The sequence below is a fragment of the Electrona antarctica genome, assembly GCF_951216825.1.
Source record: "Electrona antarctica genome assembly, chromosome: 6".
In the NCBI taxonomy this organism is placed as follows: Eukaryota; Metazoa; Chordata; class Actinopteri; order Myctophiformes; family Myctophidae; genus Electrona; species Electrona antarctica.
This window is the reverse complement of record NC_136811.1, coordinates 29868134-29887673: the sequence shown is the minus strand read 5'-3', so window position 1 is coordinate 29887673 and position 19540 is coordinate 29868134. Positions and strand designations below refer to the sequence as shown.

General features: G+C 46.0%; 1 protein-coding gene across 1 annotated transcript in view; it reads right to left on the bottom strand.

Moving 5' to 3' along the window:
• Window positions 1-2412: 2412 nt before the first annotated feature.
• Window positions 2413-19540, bottom strand: part of galnt1 (UDP-N-acetyl-alpha-D-galactosamine:polypeptide N-acetylgalactosaminyltransferase 1) — a 67955-nt gene continuing 50827 nt past the window's right edge. The window contains 8 exon segments of the mRNA XM_079503071.1: window positions 2413-3052; window positions 10068-10202; window positions 14525-14623; window positions 14946-15085; window positions 15665-15819; window positions 15821-15843; window positions 16329-16446; window positions 19361-19531. Coding sequence (XP_079359197.1) covers window positions 2906-3052; window positions 10068-10202; window positions 14525-14623; window positions 14946-15085; window positions 15665-15819; window positions 15821-15843; window positions 16329-16446; window positions 19361-19531 — 988 coding nt within the window. The 3' untranslated portion in view covers window positions 2413-2905.

Below are 19540 nucleotides of genomic sequence, written 5' to 3'. Positions count from 1 at the left end.
CTGTGAGAAGTGGTAACCTATATCTCTTCTGAGGGGGAGCAGACATTTCCTCTTCACAAATTATGTGGGAAACAAATGTGTGTCTGTGTGGCATACAAAGGCGAAAGAGGCAGGGGTCGAGCTTTTCATCGTTGTATTGTTCTGTAAACGTTTTCACTTTTTAATTTTCTACAACATTTGGATCAGCTCAGTGTGGAAGCCTGGACATGTCAATCCGTCACTCCAACCCCCACCCCCAAAACAGAGCTGTCAGAACACTTATCCCCCCCCCCCCCCCAACAGAAAACAAAACAAACAAAAAATCTTCACCATAAAGTCACTCACTCAGCCATGAATCATCATCAACCTCCTCTCGCTAGTCGCTACCATGTCCACAACAGAGATGACCCAATTTAAATGTCACATCTACGCGTAAACCCCTTCCTCCACTGGAGGAAGCTCAACGGTTTTTAACCTTTATTTATGTATTTATTTATTTATGCATTTATTTTTTTCAAGGAAGTCACCTCTTCTCCTCTGCCCTCAGACCCCACAGAGGCATCATTATAAAAACAGTTAAGGAATAAAGGAAGCATGATGGCAGATAGTAGAACCGTACAGGAGTGATATGAAGAGAAATGTGAGAGAGACGTTTGTAGCAGACGCGTTCTGCGGCTTTCACGAGACGCTGCTCGAAAAGAGCCCTGCGCGTCTGCTTCCTGTAGTCCTGTAAGTAGCACATGTGGTGGCTAATAGCATGGGATATGTCTTCTGCCTGCCGCTGCTCTTCATAATCCATAATTCCACCTTTTATTTTCTTCTTTTGGCGTACTAGATCCTATGCTCTGTCCCTAATGACCCCCCCTCCCCCACACCCCAGACTGCAGTGAAGCAAACAAAAGGCCCTCTGATACACTGACAACAAATCCCCTCTCAGCCATCTAGGTACTACGTGAAGCCTGATTTACACGTAGTCGTGTGTGTGTGTGTGTGTGTGTGTGTGTGTGCGTGCGTGCGTGCGTGCGTGCGTGCGTGCGTGCGTGCGTGCGTGCGTGCGTGCGTGCGTGCGTGCGTGCGCGTGTCGTGCATAGAAGAAATAGCAGATCTACTACTACGATTTTCGGGGCACGAGACCTGCAAGCAACTAAGTGTAACTCAGGCCTGAGACTTCAAACAACTTTGTTCTGTTCAGAATAGGAAAGAAAAAAAAACGGGGAAGCTGTCACTCTATTGCAACGACTGAAGCAGTGCTAACCTGATCTACCTCTCTGGTGCTTATGAAAGAGCAGCGACACTGATCTGAGACCTGTTTGAACCTGATCTACCTCTCTGGTGCTTATGAAAGAGCAGCGACACTGATCTGAGACCTGTTTGTTCTGATGCACTGGGAGGAGCCGGGACGGGCATGGAGTCATCGAGCTCACAGATGTGCGTTTACTCACTCACACTATCCCTCACTTTCTCTCACACACACACACACACACACACACGCACACACGCGCGCACACATGCACACAACGCTCGTGCATGCACGCACATGCACATGCACACACGCGCATGCACGCACATGCACACACACACATACACACACACACTCCACTGGAAGGAAGAAGCCCTTGGAGTGTACAGTCTGTTAAGAATAAGTTATGACAAAATTGATTAAAGTGACAGATTAGCAAGTGCTTACCTGTACGCACAGAATACGTGTGTGCTGCTACTGTATGTCATGTTCCTATATGTTTTGAACACTACGTTAGGCAGTGAACATGAGTTAGATATGCACAGGCCTGTGTGTGTGTGTGTGTGTGTGTGTGTGTGTGTGTGTGTGTGTGCGTGCGTGTGTGTGTGTGTAATCTATATGTTAAACACCTTCAAATACAACAGAAACAGACAGTTACAGAAAGATACTATAGTCATGTAAAAAAACAAACTGGACATAGAAATCTCAAGATATCACAAACAGACTATCTATTTGTCTCTAGATCTCTGCTGAGGGCAGATGCATTCTGTTTCCTTTTTGGGTCCTCTATATGGAGTCCCATTTCTGCAGGGCTGAGCACTCAGTCTGTAGGGTGAAATGCCATGGACCAACAGTAGAGGGAGACATATGCTGCCGCGGGACTCAAGGAGGGGCTCTCACAGAGGGCGTACATGACGCAGTTGTGCAAGCACGCACACATGCACGCACGCACACACGCATGCATGCACGCACGCACATACATACAAACGCACTCAAACAAGCAAACACACACAAATCCTTCTTCATATTAGTTCACCAGAGTTCATTTTCAAAATCTGCTATAAAATTAAATAAAATAAAAAAATAAAAACCAAAAAAAGCAAAGAATTAGCCCCCTTCAAGCACTCATACATTCAGGCACACACGCGCACACACTCACTCGCAAGAGGCAGTCAGTAAACGTAAGTGATGAGTTGTGGTGGTGTTGTGGTGGTGGCGGTGGGGAGGGAGGGGGGGTGGACTGTATTGTCCAGGGAAGCTGTGAGCACAGAACCTTGACCTCCACCAGTCTGTTTTATATCCACACACAGAACCTTGACCTCCACCAGTCTGTTTTATATCCACACACAGGACCAAGTCTCTCTCTCTGCACAGAATTATAATCTCTTCAAAACAACAAGCAGTCACTGCCTCCTAGAAAAGGAGTCTCTCAAGTTCTCTTTTTTGTCCCCACCCCCTGATGAGGGGCTCAAACGCAGTCCTCCTTCAGAGCTCTCCGTCCACACAGACGGGAAACAGAGACAGTGCAGTTCAGCTTTCTGGGGGTAATGCGTCTCTCTGTCCCGTTTCGCTGGGGGAAAACCATTCCTTTTCCTGTTGGAGGATTCCCGATCACAAAGTCCCTTGTTTGTTTCGCTCTGGCCCGGGCTTGCTGTGTGTGTGAGTGCATGTGCGTGTGTGCGGTGATCAGAAGATCTCTGGCAGTGTGACATTGCGGAGCAGCCACTGTTGGGAGCGTGTGTGCGTACAGTCTTTCACACTGGGAACCTGACTGTCCTCTTCACTCGCCTTGTCCAGGCACTGGTTACTGTTGACGTGGATCAGGGTCAGCTTCTACACACGCACGCGCACACGCACACGCACACGCACACACACACACACACACACACACACACACACACACACACACACACACATTGATTCGTTTAAGTAAAGGAAATTATAATCAGTCACACTGAAGCCATACACATTCCTGGACTATCTACACGTACTGTACACAGACATTTTATTTTTACCATCACATAAGGGGTTTCATTTCAAATCGCTACATTACTCCTTCGTAAAATGAAATAAAGAAAGAAACAAACAAACAAAAGAACATTGTTTTGTTTCTGTGATTAAAATAAAAATTTGGCAACAACAGTGAACGCAAGTTATGTATATAACTATGGTTCTATGAATACCGGATGACCGCCAGAGGGCGGTGATTTCATCACCTGGATATACATCGCGCGCACGCGCAGAGGTCGAATATTAATACCAACACTGTCACTCGTGACCCCCTGTGGGCGTGAGCCACCGATATAGGTGCCCAGTTCACAGGGTTCATCCTCATGAAATCTTTTCGTCGGGATTCCGAGTGACAATGAACTCTGGCGGTCATCCGGTATTCATAGAACCATAGTTATATACATAACTTGCGTTCTATTTCATACCTACTGACCGCCAGAGGGCGGTGATTTCATCACCTGGATGACTCATACCAACATGGTCACGAGGAATCTGCGCTTACCGAGGTCGGTTTGCAGATCTAATGGACAGCCAAACAGCCGTCACCACAGGGTGAGGGAGAGTCAGGTTGGCTGACTCTTGGCAAAAGCCCAAAACAGATGGAGCCCATTTGGCTGCACTGCAGCACAGATGTCCACCCCCTGGTCTGGCATGTCAAAATGCCTCTGGGGAGGCCTTGAGGCCTACTGAAGAAATCTACCTCAACGCAACAATCAAAGAATCTCTAAGTGTTGCGTTAGTCTCTGTTGAATCAAGGCACAGCCCTTCCTGTGCCCTTTGTCACAGACAAAAACAGCCATCACAGCTATGCCGTGCCACAGAGCCCGGACAGGGCACAATAGGCAGGTACTAGAACGCTCCATGCCTGGCTGTGGAGCAAACTAAAAATGATAGGCTAGCCAACGTGAAAGGCAGAAAGTCCTTGAAGACATAAGAGGGATTGGCGAATGGTAAACCCAGACCCATCGGCATCCCAGTCTCAGGCACCGGGCAGGGCCTGAAGACAACCTACTCACTTCCGTAGGGTCGCAGTGAGGGCAAATGGTACTAGCAGATAGCCATTCGAGAACGGCCCGATCCAAGGGCTGGGGACAAAGTCCATCCAAACCTGGTAGAGTGGTACCTCGTACCAGATGGTAGGGGGCGATTGCTCGCCCCGTCAGCGTGGCTGATGGCATACCCACAATAAAGTGTGACAGGCGCTGTCCAGAGAGAGCGCAACCTTTATTAGAGCCATCATAGCCAATGAAGAGCCGTTCTGACCACCAAGTGCATGTGGTAGGTCTAACATAATAGGCTCTCAGGGCCCGTACTGGGCACAACAGTTCTCAATCACAATTACTCTCCTGGTGGAGAGGTTAAGGCTGCCAATATCACAGGCAGGTATTGAAAACACAGAGCAACGTGGTGGTGCTTTGTCTCAACTAAACCACAGTTTACTTGTGTTGGCGTGCAACGCCCTGGTGCAGGATGCACAAGAATCAAGTAGGGTTCGGACAATAGGCATGATTGTCAGTGGTCAGTTTACGCAGCCGAAGGTGACCCGGGTGAAAATGCACCCTCTCCCTAAACTGACAGGGGATTCTGTCTGTGGGGAGGCCAAAGCACTTCATCGAGAAGCTGCAGTAGAGGATTCGGCTGCAGTGGTAACCAAAAACGAACCTCAAGTCACGTATAGCCCGCCCAATATGAAAAACAAATTGAGGCGGAAACATGGAAACTCATACTTCCTGACCGGTATGGTGGCACCATACTACTGTGCGACTGCCTCTGCCTATCCTGTGAAGGATACACGACACCAAAAGTTGCAGTGTAGAGAAGACTTACAAGAAGTCGCCTGGCCAGGGGTGGGCCAGAGTGTCCTGCCCTAACGGTCAGCGCCGGAAGGGAGAACTACAGTTGGCCACGCGCCAAGCGCTCAAGGCCAAAGATCCTGCTCTGCCGTACATATGCCCAGTGATACGAAACATCATCGGATCCAAGAGGCTTAAATGGGAAGCATGTCCGCCGCCTGGACTGTATACCCAACAAGAGCATTGCTATGAAACCAGCAAGATGAGGCAAGACCTCCTGCAGAGACTGACTGGATCGAGCGACCCCTTAGTGGGTCGGAAGATAGACTGTTGACATATCATGTTACGAACAAAGTCTAAACATCCCAAGGGCCAAGTCCACTGCACACTGGCCCAGTACATCACAGACACTGGCTGGAGATGGTAGGCAGTAGAGCGAAGCACGCTTACATGCCTGTACATAACTGAACCAGTAACCCAACTGTATCCACGGTGGTAGGCAGAATTCTGGGGTTCGAGGCCCAGAAATTATAGACAGAACATGTAAAAGGGTGCAATGAAAGCAGCCCTAGAGAAGCAACTGTCTACGTCGCTTCGGTGTGCCCAACAACCAGAGGAACTGGCTGGCAGCACTGTACTCGTCCAAGACGAGACAGGTCAGTGGAAGCTGTCCGTCAGCCCCCCATTAAGAGTTTAAGCAAGGCCATGCTTGCAGACCATTCTCAATCTGGCACCGCCTGGAGCACCTCCACTGTGCCCAGCATACATGACCAGAGGCAACTGGTAGGTCTGAGATCGAGGATCAGGCGAAAACCACCACCTTCATCAGTCACATCATGAATCAAGGAGAAACCTTCAGTTGAACCAAACTGCTTGTTCACCGTGCACTATGCTGCAAGGTCTGTTGGGTGGCAGGCCCAAACATCCGGCCTGGAACGACAGGCAGAGTGTTAAGTGTCCCACTGTACTTCCCTGAAAGTGGGGCCTGTTAGAATGCTGAGTCTATAATTGATGTGCAAGCTAGTTCAGCTGTACGGTTGCACATACACAACATGTATCCCCTGCATTTACCCATCTTATTGCTACTAGGAGCAATGAGCAGCCATTCTACAGCGCTCTGGGAGCAATTAGGGGCTCAGACCGGGACACACATGGACACATTGCTGGCCGGATCTGGCATTGAACCCGGGACATCCAGGGGCTCTGGGTCGCCAGGCGGGCTCACTAACCCGCCGTGGCCGCCCCTCTGGGCCACACTAGGCCCCAACATCATCAGGGTAGTTAGTTACCCCGTAAGCTAACGCCTAGAACAAGCATCACCCATAGGTGCCGTGCCTGCGCATCAATGCGCGCAGGCCAGAGGGCCAGGATGAGGTGACCATTAAGGGACCGTCCAACACGTCCCAGTCCAGCTGCCGTGGCATGGATCTAGTTGGCAGACCAGTGACTCTACACTGCGTGCGGCCATGGGCAATAGCCATACTAGCTCGAAGGCTTCATCTAGTGACACCACCAGAGAAGCAATGCTGGCATTAAGTCCAGGGTTAGGGACCCTGTCTCGTTGGTCACCCCCAGAAGGCAATCTAAAGGTCAGTGCTACTCATCACAGACCACGAGTAGCGGCTCTGGAAACAGCAGGAAAAGAGCAGCACCCATGTATCAACCCATTAAGACAGGAACAAGTCTGGGTTGCCGCTGCTATGTAAAGTATATAGCCATATGTATACTCTTCTCAATTCATCAAATCGACATTTGAAATCATTCCGAGACCTAGGTCCGGATTCAGAAGGTGTTTACAGCATCGGCCCTAAATGGGTTAAGACGTTCTTAACCTGAGCAACTTGGTGGCCAAGAGTACCACCTTGAAATTTCCCCTAGTTGAGAGAGCATCATCTCACAACGCTAGCATCCTTGTGGGAGGCAAATCAGCCACAACCACGGCCAACACAGTTGGCATACGTGCCAGCAGTATGCAGCCACAATAACAGCAATATCTTCAAAATGGCCTTGGATCGTCTCGGGATCCCCCAGAATGAAGTTACTAATGCTGCTCTGGAGAGGAAGTCTGCAGCTCTCGGTATGGAGCTGTTTCCAGACTACGGATAAGCGGTTGGAGATGGATGGAAGAATGAACCACAGCCATAGCCTGTGTCCGGCGCCCAAGTCGAAACCCGACTACAGGCGCAAGTAATGGACCTCCTCTGTGGGACCAGAGAGGACCAGCATGTTGCACTAATCCATGAACGGCAGCAGAGCGAGACACTCTAAATACTACTGGTTATGTAGTTGTAGCGAAAGAGCGAAAATCACTCAAGTAGTGCCATAGTATAGTGGGAAAGCCAAATACTTGGACTGTCATATACAACCATTTTAATACCAAGCATATTGGTAATATCTGGCAGCAGCAGAGCGACGTACACTCAAGCTACGATAGCAAGTAATCACAGTATACTGCACATGTCAAAGCAGTAGTGAGTACCAGGTACACAATGTCGTGGTTATACGAAGATCTAACCCTCAGCAGTTCGCTATGGGACGCGTCCCAACTTGGGCGCGGACAACAGAAGTACTTATAGTACACTCACATTCTATTAAGTATATAAGAGAATGGGCCTCTTTTGCGTCATGACGTAGCACGTGCCCTCTCGACGAGGGCATAAAAGCACGTACTCACGCATGCCTCGCTTATATCTCTTATAACCATGGTTACTGCGTAACCTTCAGAGAATGGCAGCAGAGCGAAACACTCTCAATGCCAGTGAACCAGTCAGCCACAGCGTTACGCTTATTGATCATCTGTACGCACAGTATGTCATTAATACAATGCAGACATGGCGAAGAGCGGAGACCACTCATGCCTATGTCAGGTACACAATATGATAGTGGCGGGGCGGTACATGCCCTCGGTGCTAGTGAAAATGACCATCAGTACACACAGTATGTCAACAATACTATGTAGATATGGCGAAGAGCGAAGACCACTCAAGCACACAGTATGACAGCAATGGAGCGAAACACACCCCCAGTGTCAGTGATAATGCAGCAAAAGAGCATGATCACTCAAGCTACAGTACTTCTATGTACAGTAGACATGGCGAAGAGCTAAGACCACTCAAGCCCACAGTATGACAGCAATGGAGCGAAACACACCCCCAGTGTCAGTGATAATGCAGCAAAAGCTACAGTATCAAGTACACTACATATGTACCCGCCAATGTATCCTGTTGTCTTGCCCCCAAGACGGATCAGGGCAGTTGCTGCAAAGGCAGCTAATGAGGACTAGTCCAAATAGGAATAAGCACAGCATTATATGCCTATTGATATTGATTATCAGCACATGTTATGTACATGTATAACGCTGAGGAAGGCCATACAGGCCGAAACGCGTAAGCTTGTTCACTCTCGTCAGAGGTAAATACAAATCATGCAAAAGGACATACATGAGTGCTGCATTTTCTTCACCTCAACTTATCAGTACATGTTACTAATACTATGCAGACATAGGGAAGAGCACTCAGCCCATGCCCAGTGGCGTATCTACAATAAGGAGAGGACAGGCGTCCGCCTGTCCAAATCCATTTTCTGCCTGGCCAAGATGTAATTCTTGCCTGCTCAAAATGTAATGCCTGTAAATGCCACTGCCCCTGCCAAGTAGATAGTTTGATAACCACGCAATGGTAAAGCGATAGACGCTTGAACCATTATATTAGTAATTGTACTGCCAAGCACAAACAAGTATTACCCAAACAGCAGCTGAGCGGATCACACTCAAGCTATGAAATACAAGCACTATGCCTATCTCAGATAGCAGTACACACTTAAGTTAAGCTGTGACGTTAAGCACACTGTGACAACATTGTCATATTCCTGCTTGATATAACGAGCAAAACAAACTAGCAAGTCAGCACTGAGCTGCGTTTACAACTTGACATGCATTTGAAAAAGTTTGTTCCTTAACCAGAAATCGTCTGGGGAGGAGCGCTCATTAACGTCACGACCACACAAACCTCCTCTTGGTAGACCTCGTTGCAACCAAGCGCCACATATATGTGGTTGATTGCACGTCTGCGACAGAGCGAAACACACTCTTCTGCAGAAAACACGTGGAGAGGAGTGGTCATTCAACATGACTAGCGTCGCGGCAGTCGCTCTATCGAGGCGAAGCACACCTCTATGAGCCCATAGTTACCGACGCCATAAAACATTGCTGTGTTGCTGTTCATTTTAGCATCGTGCCGCGGCCATTCAACGTGAGTATTGATTAATAGTCAAATAAGCGCCGCCGCGGTCGCTCTGTCGAGGCGAAGCACACCTCTGCGAGCCACACTAACAGCACACAGTCACCACGAAACATTAAATACAAAGTTAGCTTTTAGTTAGTGAACACACAACCGCTAACCCTTAATGCATTAATCGGGAGGATGGACGGCCACTGCCGCCACCGAATTCAACAAATCATACAAGTTGGATTTCAGCGAACAAACACTGTCACCAACCCAATGTAACGCCACACAGCAAAGCGAAAATAACGCAAGGCTGTAGCAGGCACGCCCGCCGGGCAAGTAAAGTAACACGCAACTTACCTGTAGAAAATAAAGTCCAACATAATAGTTGGACCAGGGAGCCCGGCGGAAAATTATCGCCACCATGAAGCCTCTGGAGGACGCAAGGTAGCTCCAACCGAACGGTTACGAGGCTTATTAGGCATGGCCGGCGTCGAGAGCCCCCCCATACAGCCTTGAAGGACTAGTAGCAGGAGCTCAATAAAATAAATCGACCTGCGCTCAAAGGCGAAAAGATGAAAGAGGATGAACCCTGTGAACTGGGCACCTATATCGGTGGCTCACGCCCACAGGGGGTCACGAGTGACAGTGTTGGTATTAATATTCGACCTCTGCGCGTGCGCGCGATGTATATCCAGGTGATGAAATCACCGCCCTCTGGCGGTCAGTAGGTATGAAATAGAACTTCACTTTTGGGTAGGTTTTCTTCTTTTGGTCAGAGCAGGTTCGTAAAATCTTTGAAGTCAGATATCCTCTACTCACCACAGGATCGTAGTCCCACAGCTGGTTGCCCTTGAGGTGATGACACTTGAGCATCATGACGGGCCCGTTGAGCTTGGACACGTCCAGACACAGGTCGTCTGTCCTTATCTCCTTGTTGGCTGTGTAGGAGAACACCTAAAGGAGAGAGGGACAAGGGACAAATAACATCCCTCTGTATGTATGCATACAGTATTTGTGTAGACAAATATACATTTGACCCCTAAAAATATATAATTTTCTTATTTAGAATCAATCAAATCCACCAAGATTTGAACAACTGGAAGAATTTGGAGGAATTATGTGATGCATTTTCTATTCTAGCATTTAAGGAGGGCTGAATGGGCATTCTAGACCAGAGGAAAACTACTGAAAATGACTTATTATATAATTCATATTATATAATTCACATTATGTAATGTAATACATTTTGTCTCTCGTGTATCTTTTGTGAAATACTTCAAAGTAGTTACTTCTCAAAAGATGGCAAAAATCCTTATCAATATCTTTTGCAATAATTTACAGTGTACAATCTAGGGATGCCCTGGGATATAATTGTCCAAAATAAAAATGTGGGTTTCCGAACTTTCCGATCCACAGTTTTGGCATTTGTGATTTCTTTTGGACAGTGACAGTGAGAGAGAGACAGGAAAGGTGGGAGACAGAGGGTTGATGACAAGCAGCAAAGAGCCTTGGGTCAGATTTGAACCGGGGCAAGCTGCAGGAAGCACCCTAAGCCTAATTTATGCGATATGCACTCTTACACTCTTACACTGCCACATGAGTCACTCACTCTACAAAGAGAGAATGCACTTATGTTGTTTTTACAGCCGTTTGTTGATGGATCATGTGTGAACAATACGAGTGGATTGACTTTACAAACATGTAGCATTGCAAAACCAATTGTGCTTCGGGGACAAATAAAGTTGAAGTTGAGTTAGATTTGATAGTAAAATTCTGGTTGATTTAGTGTTGAAAGAAAATGCGGTCTAGCAGTCACTTGTAATATCTGCCATGTGAGGCATTTTGATTGCATTTTGGTAACTGTAAAGGAATAGTTCAATTTTTATTTGATTTAGAAGTCGCACATATCAAAATTCTTCAAATAGTTTAAAATCGGCACAACGCCTACGGTTAATGAGAAATGTCCACTGTCAGCTTGTTAGCAATTTTGTAATGCTATTACAAAAGCAGATAATCTGCTAGTCTGTATTTAACTATTCATTTTAATGTGTGTGGAAGTTTGCAATGTGCATCTGTATTGTGTGAAAACATGAAGATCGAATATGGATACTTTCTATGAAATACCTGGGATCGTGGGCATGCTTCAGTATGGTACCTTGTCACCTGGTTGATCGATTCATCTACAGCAAACATCCAAATGTACTTTTCCCCCTCAAAGCCTCATAGAAAGGCAGCTGCCATATTCTATTTGAGTCACATAATGTGCTGTTTTCAGATACATAATGCCTATCTCCCTTTAAAATAAATAAATAATGATACTATCTAAATGGAACGGTGTTATTTACCTACTCCTTTCCTTATCTCTCAATTCCTAGTTTTCATTTTCTTGGCTGTCTCCACAACACTTGACTCTTGCTCTGCGTCTGAATGAATTGATTCGTTCCCTCTTATTTCTGTATATCTTGCACGGGCGGCTGTGGCTCAGGAGGTAGAGCAGGTCGTCCAATGATCCCTGAGTCGGCGGTTCGAATCCCGGCTCCTCCTGTCCACATGTCGAAGTGTCCTTGGGCAAGACACTGAACCCTACATTGCCTCCAATGAGTCGGTCGGTGTAAGCTTGCCACCATTGGTGTGTGAATGTGGGAAGTGAGGACGCTGGCGTCGACTGTTCGCCGCTTCACCTCCCAATGTATGAATGAATGAACCATTGTAAAGCGCTTTGAGCACTTGGAAAAGCGCTAAAAATAAAATAAAAATAAAATGCAATTCATTAGTCTCCATCATTCACTGTCTCCTCAGTCCTCATGTCTTCTAGTCTCCATCATTCACTGTCTCCTAGTCCTCAGTCCTCATGTCTTCTAGTCTCCATCATTCACTGTCTCCTCAGTCCTCATGTCTTCTAGTCTCCATCATTCACTGTCTCCTAGTCCTCAGTCCTCATGTCTTCTAGTCTCCATCATTCACTGTCTCCTAGTCCTCAGTCCTCATGTCTTCTAGTCTCCATCATTCACTGTCTCCTCAGTCCTCATGTCTTCTAGTCTCCATCATTCACTGTCTCCTAGTCCTCAGTCCTCATGTCTTCTAGTCTCCATCATTCACTGTCTCATCAGTCCTCAGTCCTCATGTCTTCTAGTCTCCATCAATCACTGTCTCCTCAGTCCTCATGTCTTCTAGTCTCCATCATTCACTGTCTCCTCAGTCCTCATGTCTTCTAGTCTCCATCATTCACTGTCTCCTCAGTCCTCAGTCCTCATGTCTTCTAGTCTCCATCATTCACTGTCTCCTCAGTCCTCATGTCTTCTAGTCTCCATCATTCACTGTCTCCTCAGTCCTCAGTCCTCATGTCTTCTAGTCTCCATCATTCACTGTCTCCTCAGTCCTCATGTCTTCTAGTCTCCATCATTCACTGTCTCCTCAGTCCTCAGTCCTCATGTCTTCTAGTCTCCATCATTCACTGTCTCCTCAGTCCTCATGTCTTCTAGTCTCCATCATTACTGTCTCCTAGTCCTCAGTCCTCATGTCTTCTAGTCTCCATCATTCACTGTCTCCTCAGTCCTCATGTCTTCTAGTCTCCATCAATCACTGTCTCCTCAGTCCTCATGTCTTCTAGTCTCCATCATTCACTGTCTCCTCAGTCCTCATGTCTTCTAGTCTCCATCATTCACTGTCTCCTAGTCCTCAGTCCTCATGTCTTCTAGTCTCCATCATTCACTGTCTCCTCAGTCCTCATGTCTTCTAGTCTCCATCATTCACTGTCTCCCCAGTCCTCATGTCTTCTAGTCTCCATCATTCACTGTCTCCTCAGTCCTCATGTCTTCTAGTCTCCATCATTCACTGTCTCCTAGTCCTCAGTCCTCATGTCTTCTAGTCTCCATCATTCACTGTCTCCTCAGTCCTCATGTCTTCTAGTCTCCATCATTCACTGTCTCCCCAGTCCTCATGTCTTCTAGTCTCCATCATTCACTGTCTCCTCAGTCCTCATGTCTTCCTCTGCTGTAATATCGCCCATACTGTTCAAACCTGACATTATATTTCTACTATACTAGCTTAGACTTAATGATAGAGGATTAACAATCTCCTTTTTCCATTGCATATTCAAGTAAGCTAATAACTGCAACAAGCAGGATATATATAGCCAAAGTCAAATGGATCTGGAACAACACGACTGTAGGCTCTTTCATTCAAGTAAGTTTAACATTGTCAATGTCAACTGTAAATGTTTTCTCAACTAAAGTGTGCTGCTTGTCTGACTGAGGCATGTGAAGGAGGAAGGAGCCCTTGTTTTCATCCCAGACTATCACAAGAGTGTGGTGGGACAACTCCCAATTCCCAAGTTGGAGGTTGTTCATTTTATTCCTCCTAAGGACAGATTGTGTACATGCAATCCATGTACACAATCAAACACTATAAAATGAAAAACCTCCAACTTCCCAAAAGATAGAGATACATTTTATTTTAAGTGGTCTGGGCCCTCCAGTACACTTTATTGAATGTACCCAATTAGTAACGTTCAATTAGCTTGTGAACAAATGCATAGATTAAATCACACGGAAGCAAATACAGGCAGTGACATCATTTACTAATAAAAGGTTGTTTCTTTTTTAAAAGCAAACAATTTAAGACCACTGAAATTCATATCTCAGACTCTCTCAGCCTTAATGTTGGCAAAACTGATTTAATACTTTTTAAGCCTTTTTCATTAGTCATGATGAAAATTTGAATATGTATATATATATCTGCTGTCAAAATGTGGAATGCCCTGAAACCATCCCTTAAACATGACTAAAAATATGTCAAATATGCAGTAGACCACAAGGGCTGGTGAACTCAATATTCCCCATAAATTGAGGTGACTTTCACTACAGACATTTCCCTCACCCTTTTTCTCCTTTGTACACATTAGTGTTTTATATTTGTTGATGTTGTGTATTTGAGTGTTATTGTTATGCTATGTTGATGAATTGAATACATATGACCACAATGGAGGAAAGAAAGTCCCCAGGACTTATTTGTGTTATCCTTTTAACAAATGTCTGACTGTACTCGTGTCTGACTGTACTCGTGTCTCGTGTCTGACTGTACTCGTGTCTCGTGTCTGACTGTACTCGTGCTGTTCACATTTCTGACAAAGAAAGTAATCAATCAATCAATCAATCAATCAACCAATCAATCAATCAATCAATCAATCAATCAATCAATCAATCAATCAATCAATCCATCCATTTCTTATACTTAGAAAGTGGGCATATTTTGGGCAGATTGAGGAATGGTCCTACCTGGTTGCCACCCATGCCGTGACAGTTGAAGATGCCCACTTTCTCGTTCTCCTTGCGGGCCATGTTGTCCAGACACTGATTGGTCTCAACGTTACGGATCTGAACCACAGACACAACCAACAGCAACCATTAAAGCCCACATTGCTTTAGGCAGTGAATAAGAAGGAGTCAATGAGTGTTCCTGTAGGAATTTGTGAGTCAGCAATTTATATGTCTGTGCAAGTGTGTGTGTGTGTGTTCGTGCGTTTTGAACACTACGCTAGGCAGTGAACATGAGTTAGATATGCTGCATATGCACAGGCCTGTGTCTGTGTCTGTGTCTGTGTGTCTGTGTCTGTGTCTGTGTGTGTGTGTGTGTGTGTGTGTGTGTGTGTGTGTGTGTGTGTGTGTGTGTGTGTGTGTGTGTGTGTGTACAGTATACCTCTCCCAAGGAGTAGTAGTGTCTGGGGATCTGGGAGTCTGGGTAGACCGTCTCTAGATACCAGCTGAATGGTTTACACTGGAGCTTCTGTCTCAGTGCCGAACGAGACGTGATGTCACCGTAGTCTACCTTGGTCACGCCTGACACACACACACACACACGCGCACACACACACACACACACACACACACACACACACACACACACGGTCACACACACACACACACACACACACACACACACACACGGTCACACACATGCAGGTTAACACAGGAGGAATAACACTGCAGATAGTGTGTAATGTGGTTAAGCTCTAATTTGAAACGTGTGATTGACACAATGGCAGACCATTATTCTTTCGGTGGAGTCACAGAGAGGGTTAAAGTTTGCCGCCAGACATGTCTCTGCTGTGCCAGCGTGTGTGTGTGTGTGTGTGTGCTCGTGTGTGCGTGTGTGCGTGTGTGTGTGTGTGTGTGTGTGTCGAAGCTGAAATGGCAAGGTTAATAGAGGCTTCGTAGCGTGAAATTACTCGCACCCCCCATCCTGCACTGTCGGGTCACCACTGCAACATCACACTGTCATCCGCTTAATGGATGGATCACACCTGCCGCCAAGATAAGTGTGCACACGCGCACACACACACACACACACACACACACACACACACACACACACACACACACACACACACACACACACATGCACATGCCCAACTTTACCCGGAGAGATGATGTAGAAGAAGTTTTTGAACTCGTCCATCCAGACCTCGGCCAGGCGGCGGTTGTTCTTGTTGATGATCTGACCAGTTCCTCCGGGGAACGTGTAGGGCGTGGCCTTCCTGAACACGTGGCCCACGTGAGAACACGTCACGATCCAACGTTCCACCGCACTGCCAAATCTGTTTCACACACACGCACGCACGCACACACACACACACACACACACACACACACACACACACACACACACACACACACACACACACACACACACACACACACACACACACACACACACACACACACACACACACACACACACACACACACACACACACATTGAACAGGAGACATTGAACACTCCCAACTCAGTATCTCTGACCAGATGAGCTCTATTCATTCTAGTTCTACCAGGAGGATCAGGGGTCCCAATAGGTGCCAAGCAGATGTTAGGAGTGGCTGTGTGTTTCTGTGTGTTTCTGTGTGTGTGTGTGTGTGTGTGTGTGTGTGTGTGTGTGTGTGTGTGTGTGTGTGTGTGTGTGTGTGTGTGTAGGTGTGTGTGTGTGTGTGTGTGTGTGTGCGCATGTGTACGCGCGTGCGTGCGTGTATGTGTGTGTGCGTGCCGCATGCGTGCCTGCATGTGTGTGTGTTATTGTTTACCCACCCGAAATGAGATCTCCAAGTTTTCTCCTCCCCAGATGTCCATGCCTGCATCATAAGTGCCAATCTCCTGGAAATAATCTCTGTCTATGGAGAACAAGCCACCTGCCATGGTAGGAGTCCTAGGGGGGGGGATGAATGAGGAGAGAGCAAGAGAGAGAGAGAGAGAGAGAGAGAGAGAGAGAGAGAGAGAGAGAGAGAGAGAGAGAGAGAGAGAGAGAGAGAGTCAAACTAATTTATACTTTGGAAAAAAGAGTAATGCCATCCATGGAGTGCAGGGATAAAGTACCTGGCCAGTGCCCACCACCACCATGGAGAGTGAGGGGGGATAGTTAGCACTGACAAAGATTTGGGGAGAAAACTGAAAAATAACAAAAACAGGAAATATATAATAATAATATAAATACCATCCAGTAGTGTATAGGGTCCACATTTTCAAAGGTCAGAGGCTATTTTCAGAGAACATCAGAGAGTTTCTATTTCAGAAAAAACTCCTGCTTTTGGTTCTTTCCTGTTTTTAGGAATGGCTGTCGCCCTCTGTGCTGTTGTTTTGAGGGTCTTGGTCATTTAATGACCGGAGAATTTCTCTCCCCTACAGCGTGTGAATTTTCCGCCACCCCCGAACACTTTAATGGTTTCCTCCTGTGTGATGTAAAGCCTGGTTTCCCTTAAAAACTTGTTGTTACTGTAGCTGAAACTTCTGAAGTTCACTTTGCAACATGCAAACATACAACAATAGGCAGAGGAGGTTAAAAATGCATTGGTCAGAACATGCTACATAATGGGCCTCTAGGAAATACCAACAACCGTACAGGAAAACACATGCTACTGCAGTTGTATATGTCTGTTAATGCATGCTGAAGGTTACCTCTAAAACAGACTGATGAGTAACAGTGATGTTATCATCACTGTTCACTCATTTCAAAGCGATTCAGTTCCCTCTTAGCAAAGATATCATGATGAAACAAGCTGTGGCAGATAAACAGTTTACCTGGCTGTTTCACATTAAAGTGTTATGTCATTCTGTGGGGCTCCTGTGGTCACAGGTAGCTGCCTAGCTGGGTGTCTGCTTCACATCAGGCTGTAACTAGCTGCATCTCAACTGAAGCACAACTAATGAGCAGCGGCGGCACCTCACATAGTGCACCCCCCTCGTTAACAAAGCAGCTGTTAATGGAACTGCTGAGACAGGTTAGGGAGTCATCAAGGACATCTCGTTAATCTCACTTTAAAATACAAGATTGTATTACTTGAATGCTGGGGGTTGGGGGGATTGTAGACAGTGTGTGACTATGAGTGTGAAGCATAGCTGTACACTCACATTCGCACCTGGAAGCTACACAAAGGTGCGCTCCCCACAGGAATGTTTCCCAATAATTTCCTACAACTACAATTTTTTCCTCCCCAAGTTGGTCTGGGCATCGAACAAGCAGCGTTTCAACCTGTTCTTTGAACCCCTATAGGCTGCTACTTATGCATTCCCCACAGTCTGCAATGGCTCAGAAGGTAGAGCAGTCTGGATATCAGACGGTTGCTCCTTCTGGCATCACGTTGCAGTGTTTTTGAGCAAGACACCGAACACGTAACTTTGCTGTCAGAACCGTCCTTTGCTGTCAGTGTGTTGGTGATCTGTGTGTGAATGTGCGAAATTCCCTGCAGTGTTTTGAGTGGTTGGAAGACTAGAAAAGCAATACATAAATGCAAGACCATTTACCATTCTCTGCTGCACTTCTTGTGTAGGGCAGAAGCCAACACAAGGGACCTTTGTTTTGAGTGCTTCTTTGTTTGTGTGCAATAACTTCTAAATCTTCCTGGCAAGAAGGCACCACTTTAAGGAATAGTTCACCCTCAAAATAACTTTTTTTCAATCAAAAAAGTTCAATTTACTCTTCCATGAAGCCTTGAATGCATGGAAATGTTCTGTTTGTGTTACATTCCTTTACGGTGAATGAAGAATCCAATCTAACCCAATACTTGATGAACAGGCCCAATATTATAGCAAAACTGTATAAAAGAATATGTTTGTAAACTGTCAGTGTAATCCAAGAGTACTTTATGCAGTTGCTATGTTCGTTAATGAGCCTGTTTAGCCAGGAAGTGTTTTAAACCAGTGGTTCTCAAACGTTTTCATGCCAAGCACCCCCAAATTGATATGCATTTGGCCAGGGAACGCCATACAATATATGGCTTCTTAAAATGTTTTGATGATATTTTAAATATTTAAAATAGTAGATGTGTCTCATTGCACCCAAGACAAGACGCTTGGATTACACAGTGAGAGTTGAGTTTATAAACTTGTCATAAACCTTTGCTGTTGTTAATACTGGACTGCTATTTCTTCCAGTTAAGTTTTTCCTTCCATTTTGAATTGAAACAAGGAAAGTTTCCCTGTAATGATAGTAAAGCAAATCTTAATTCCATTAGTGTAAACTATTTCCTAATTATTTCACGGCAACCAATTTTCAGGTTTTCAGGAGCTTAACAAGGTACCATTGGGAAACAAAACACTGTCACAAATAACTATGACAAACTGCTGCAATATATGTAATTAGGAAAACAAGGGAACAATACACATTGCACAGCTAAGGCACCCTATGTGTGTGACCTTGGATAATCCCTTCAGTCTGACTCTGCAGGGAAATGAGCAGGAAAAAGAGTTGATGGACGAGTTGAAAAAAATAAAACACTGGTCCCAAGGCTTGGAAATTATGGACAGAGAAAATACAAGCTCTTGTTTTACTTCCCTTATTGTTTCCTTCACACAGCATACTGTACCACATCAACATCAACCACTCAGAGGATTTGTTGCTGTCCTAAAGAAACCTCATATCTCCAAATTCTTTCCGTCATTTAATGTCCTACATTATCCTACAAGAGCGTTGCACAAAAGTAGTGTTTAAATTGTTTTTTAAAATGACAAAAAAGGAAGAGTGTTTTGAACAAGGTTTTCAGACGACAGTGACGACAAAGTAAGCTGTTCCAAACCAGCTGACTTGGTTTGTGTGTCTGTGGGTAGAGCGTAGTACCACTACCTACCTAACGGGCAGCGTGCGGTCTCCTTTGCGGCGGTCCATCTCTCTCTGAGGTACGGGGTACCAGCGGAAGTTGAGCTTCCAGTTGAAGCCCCCGTAGGTCATGTCGGAGCCAGCCATGTATTCGAACGTATCGTCGCTGATCACGTCGATGATGGGGCACACCACAGTCCTCCTGGAGAGG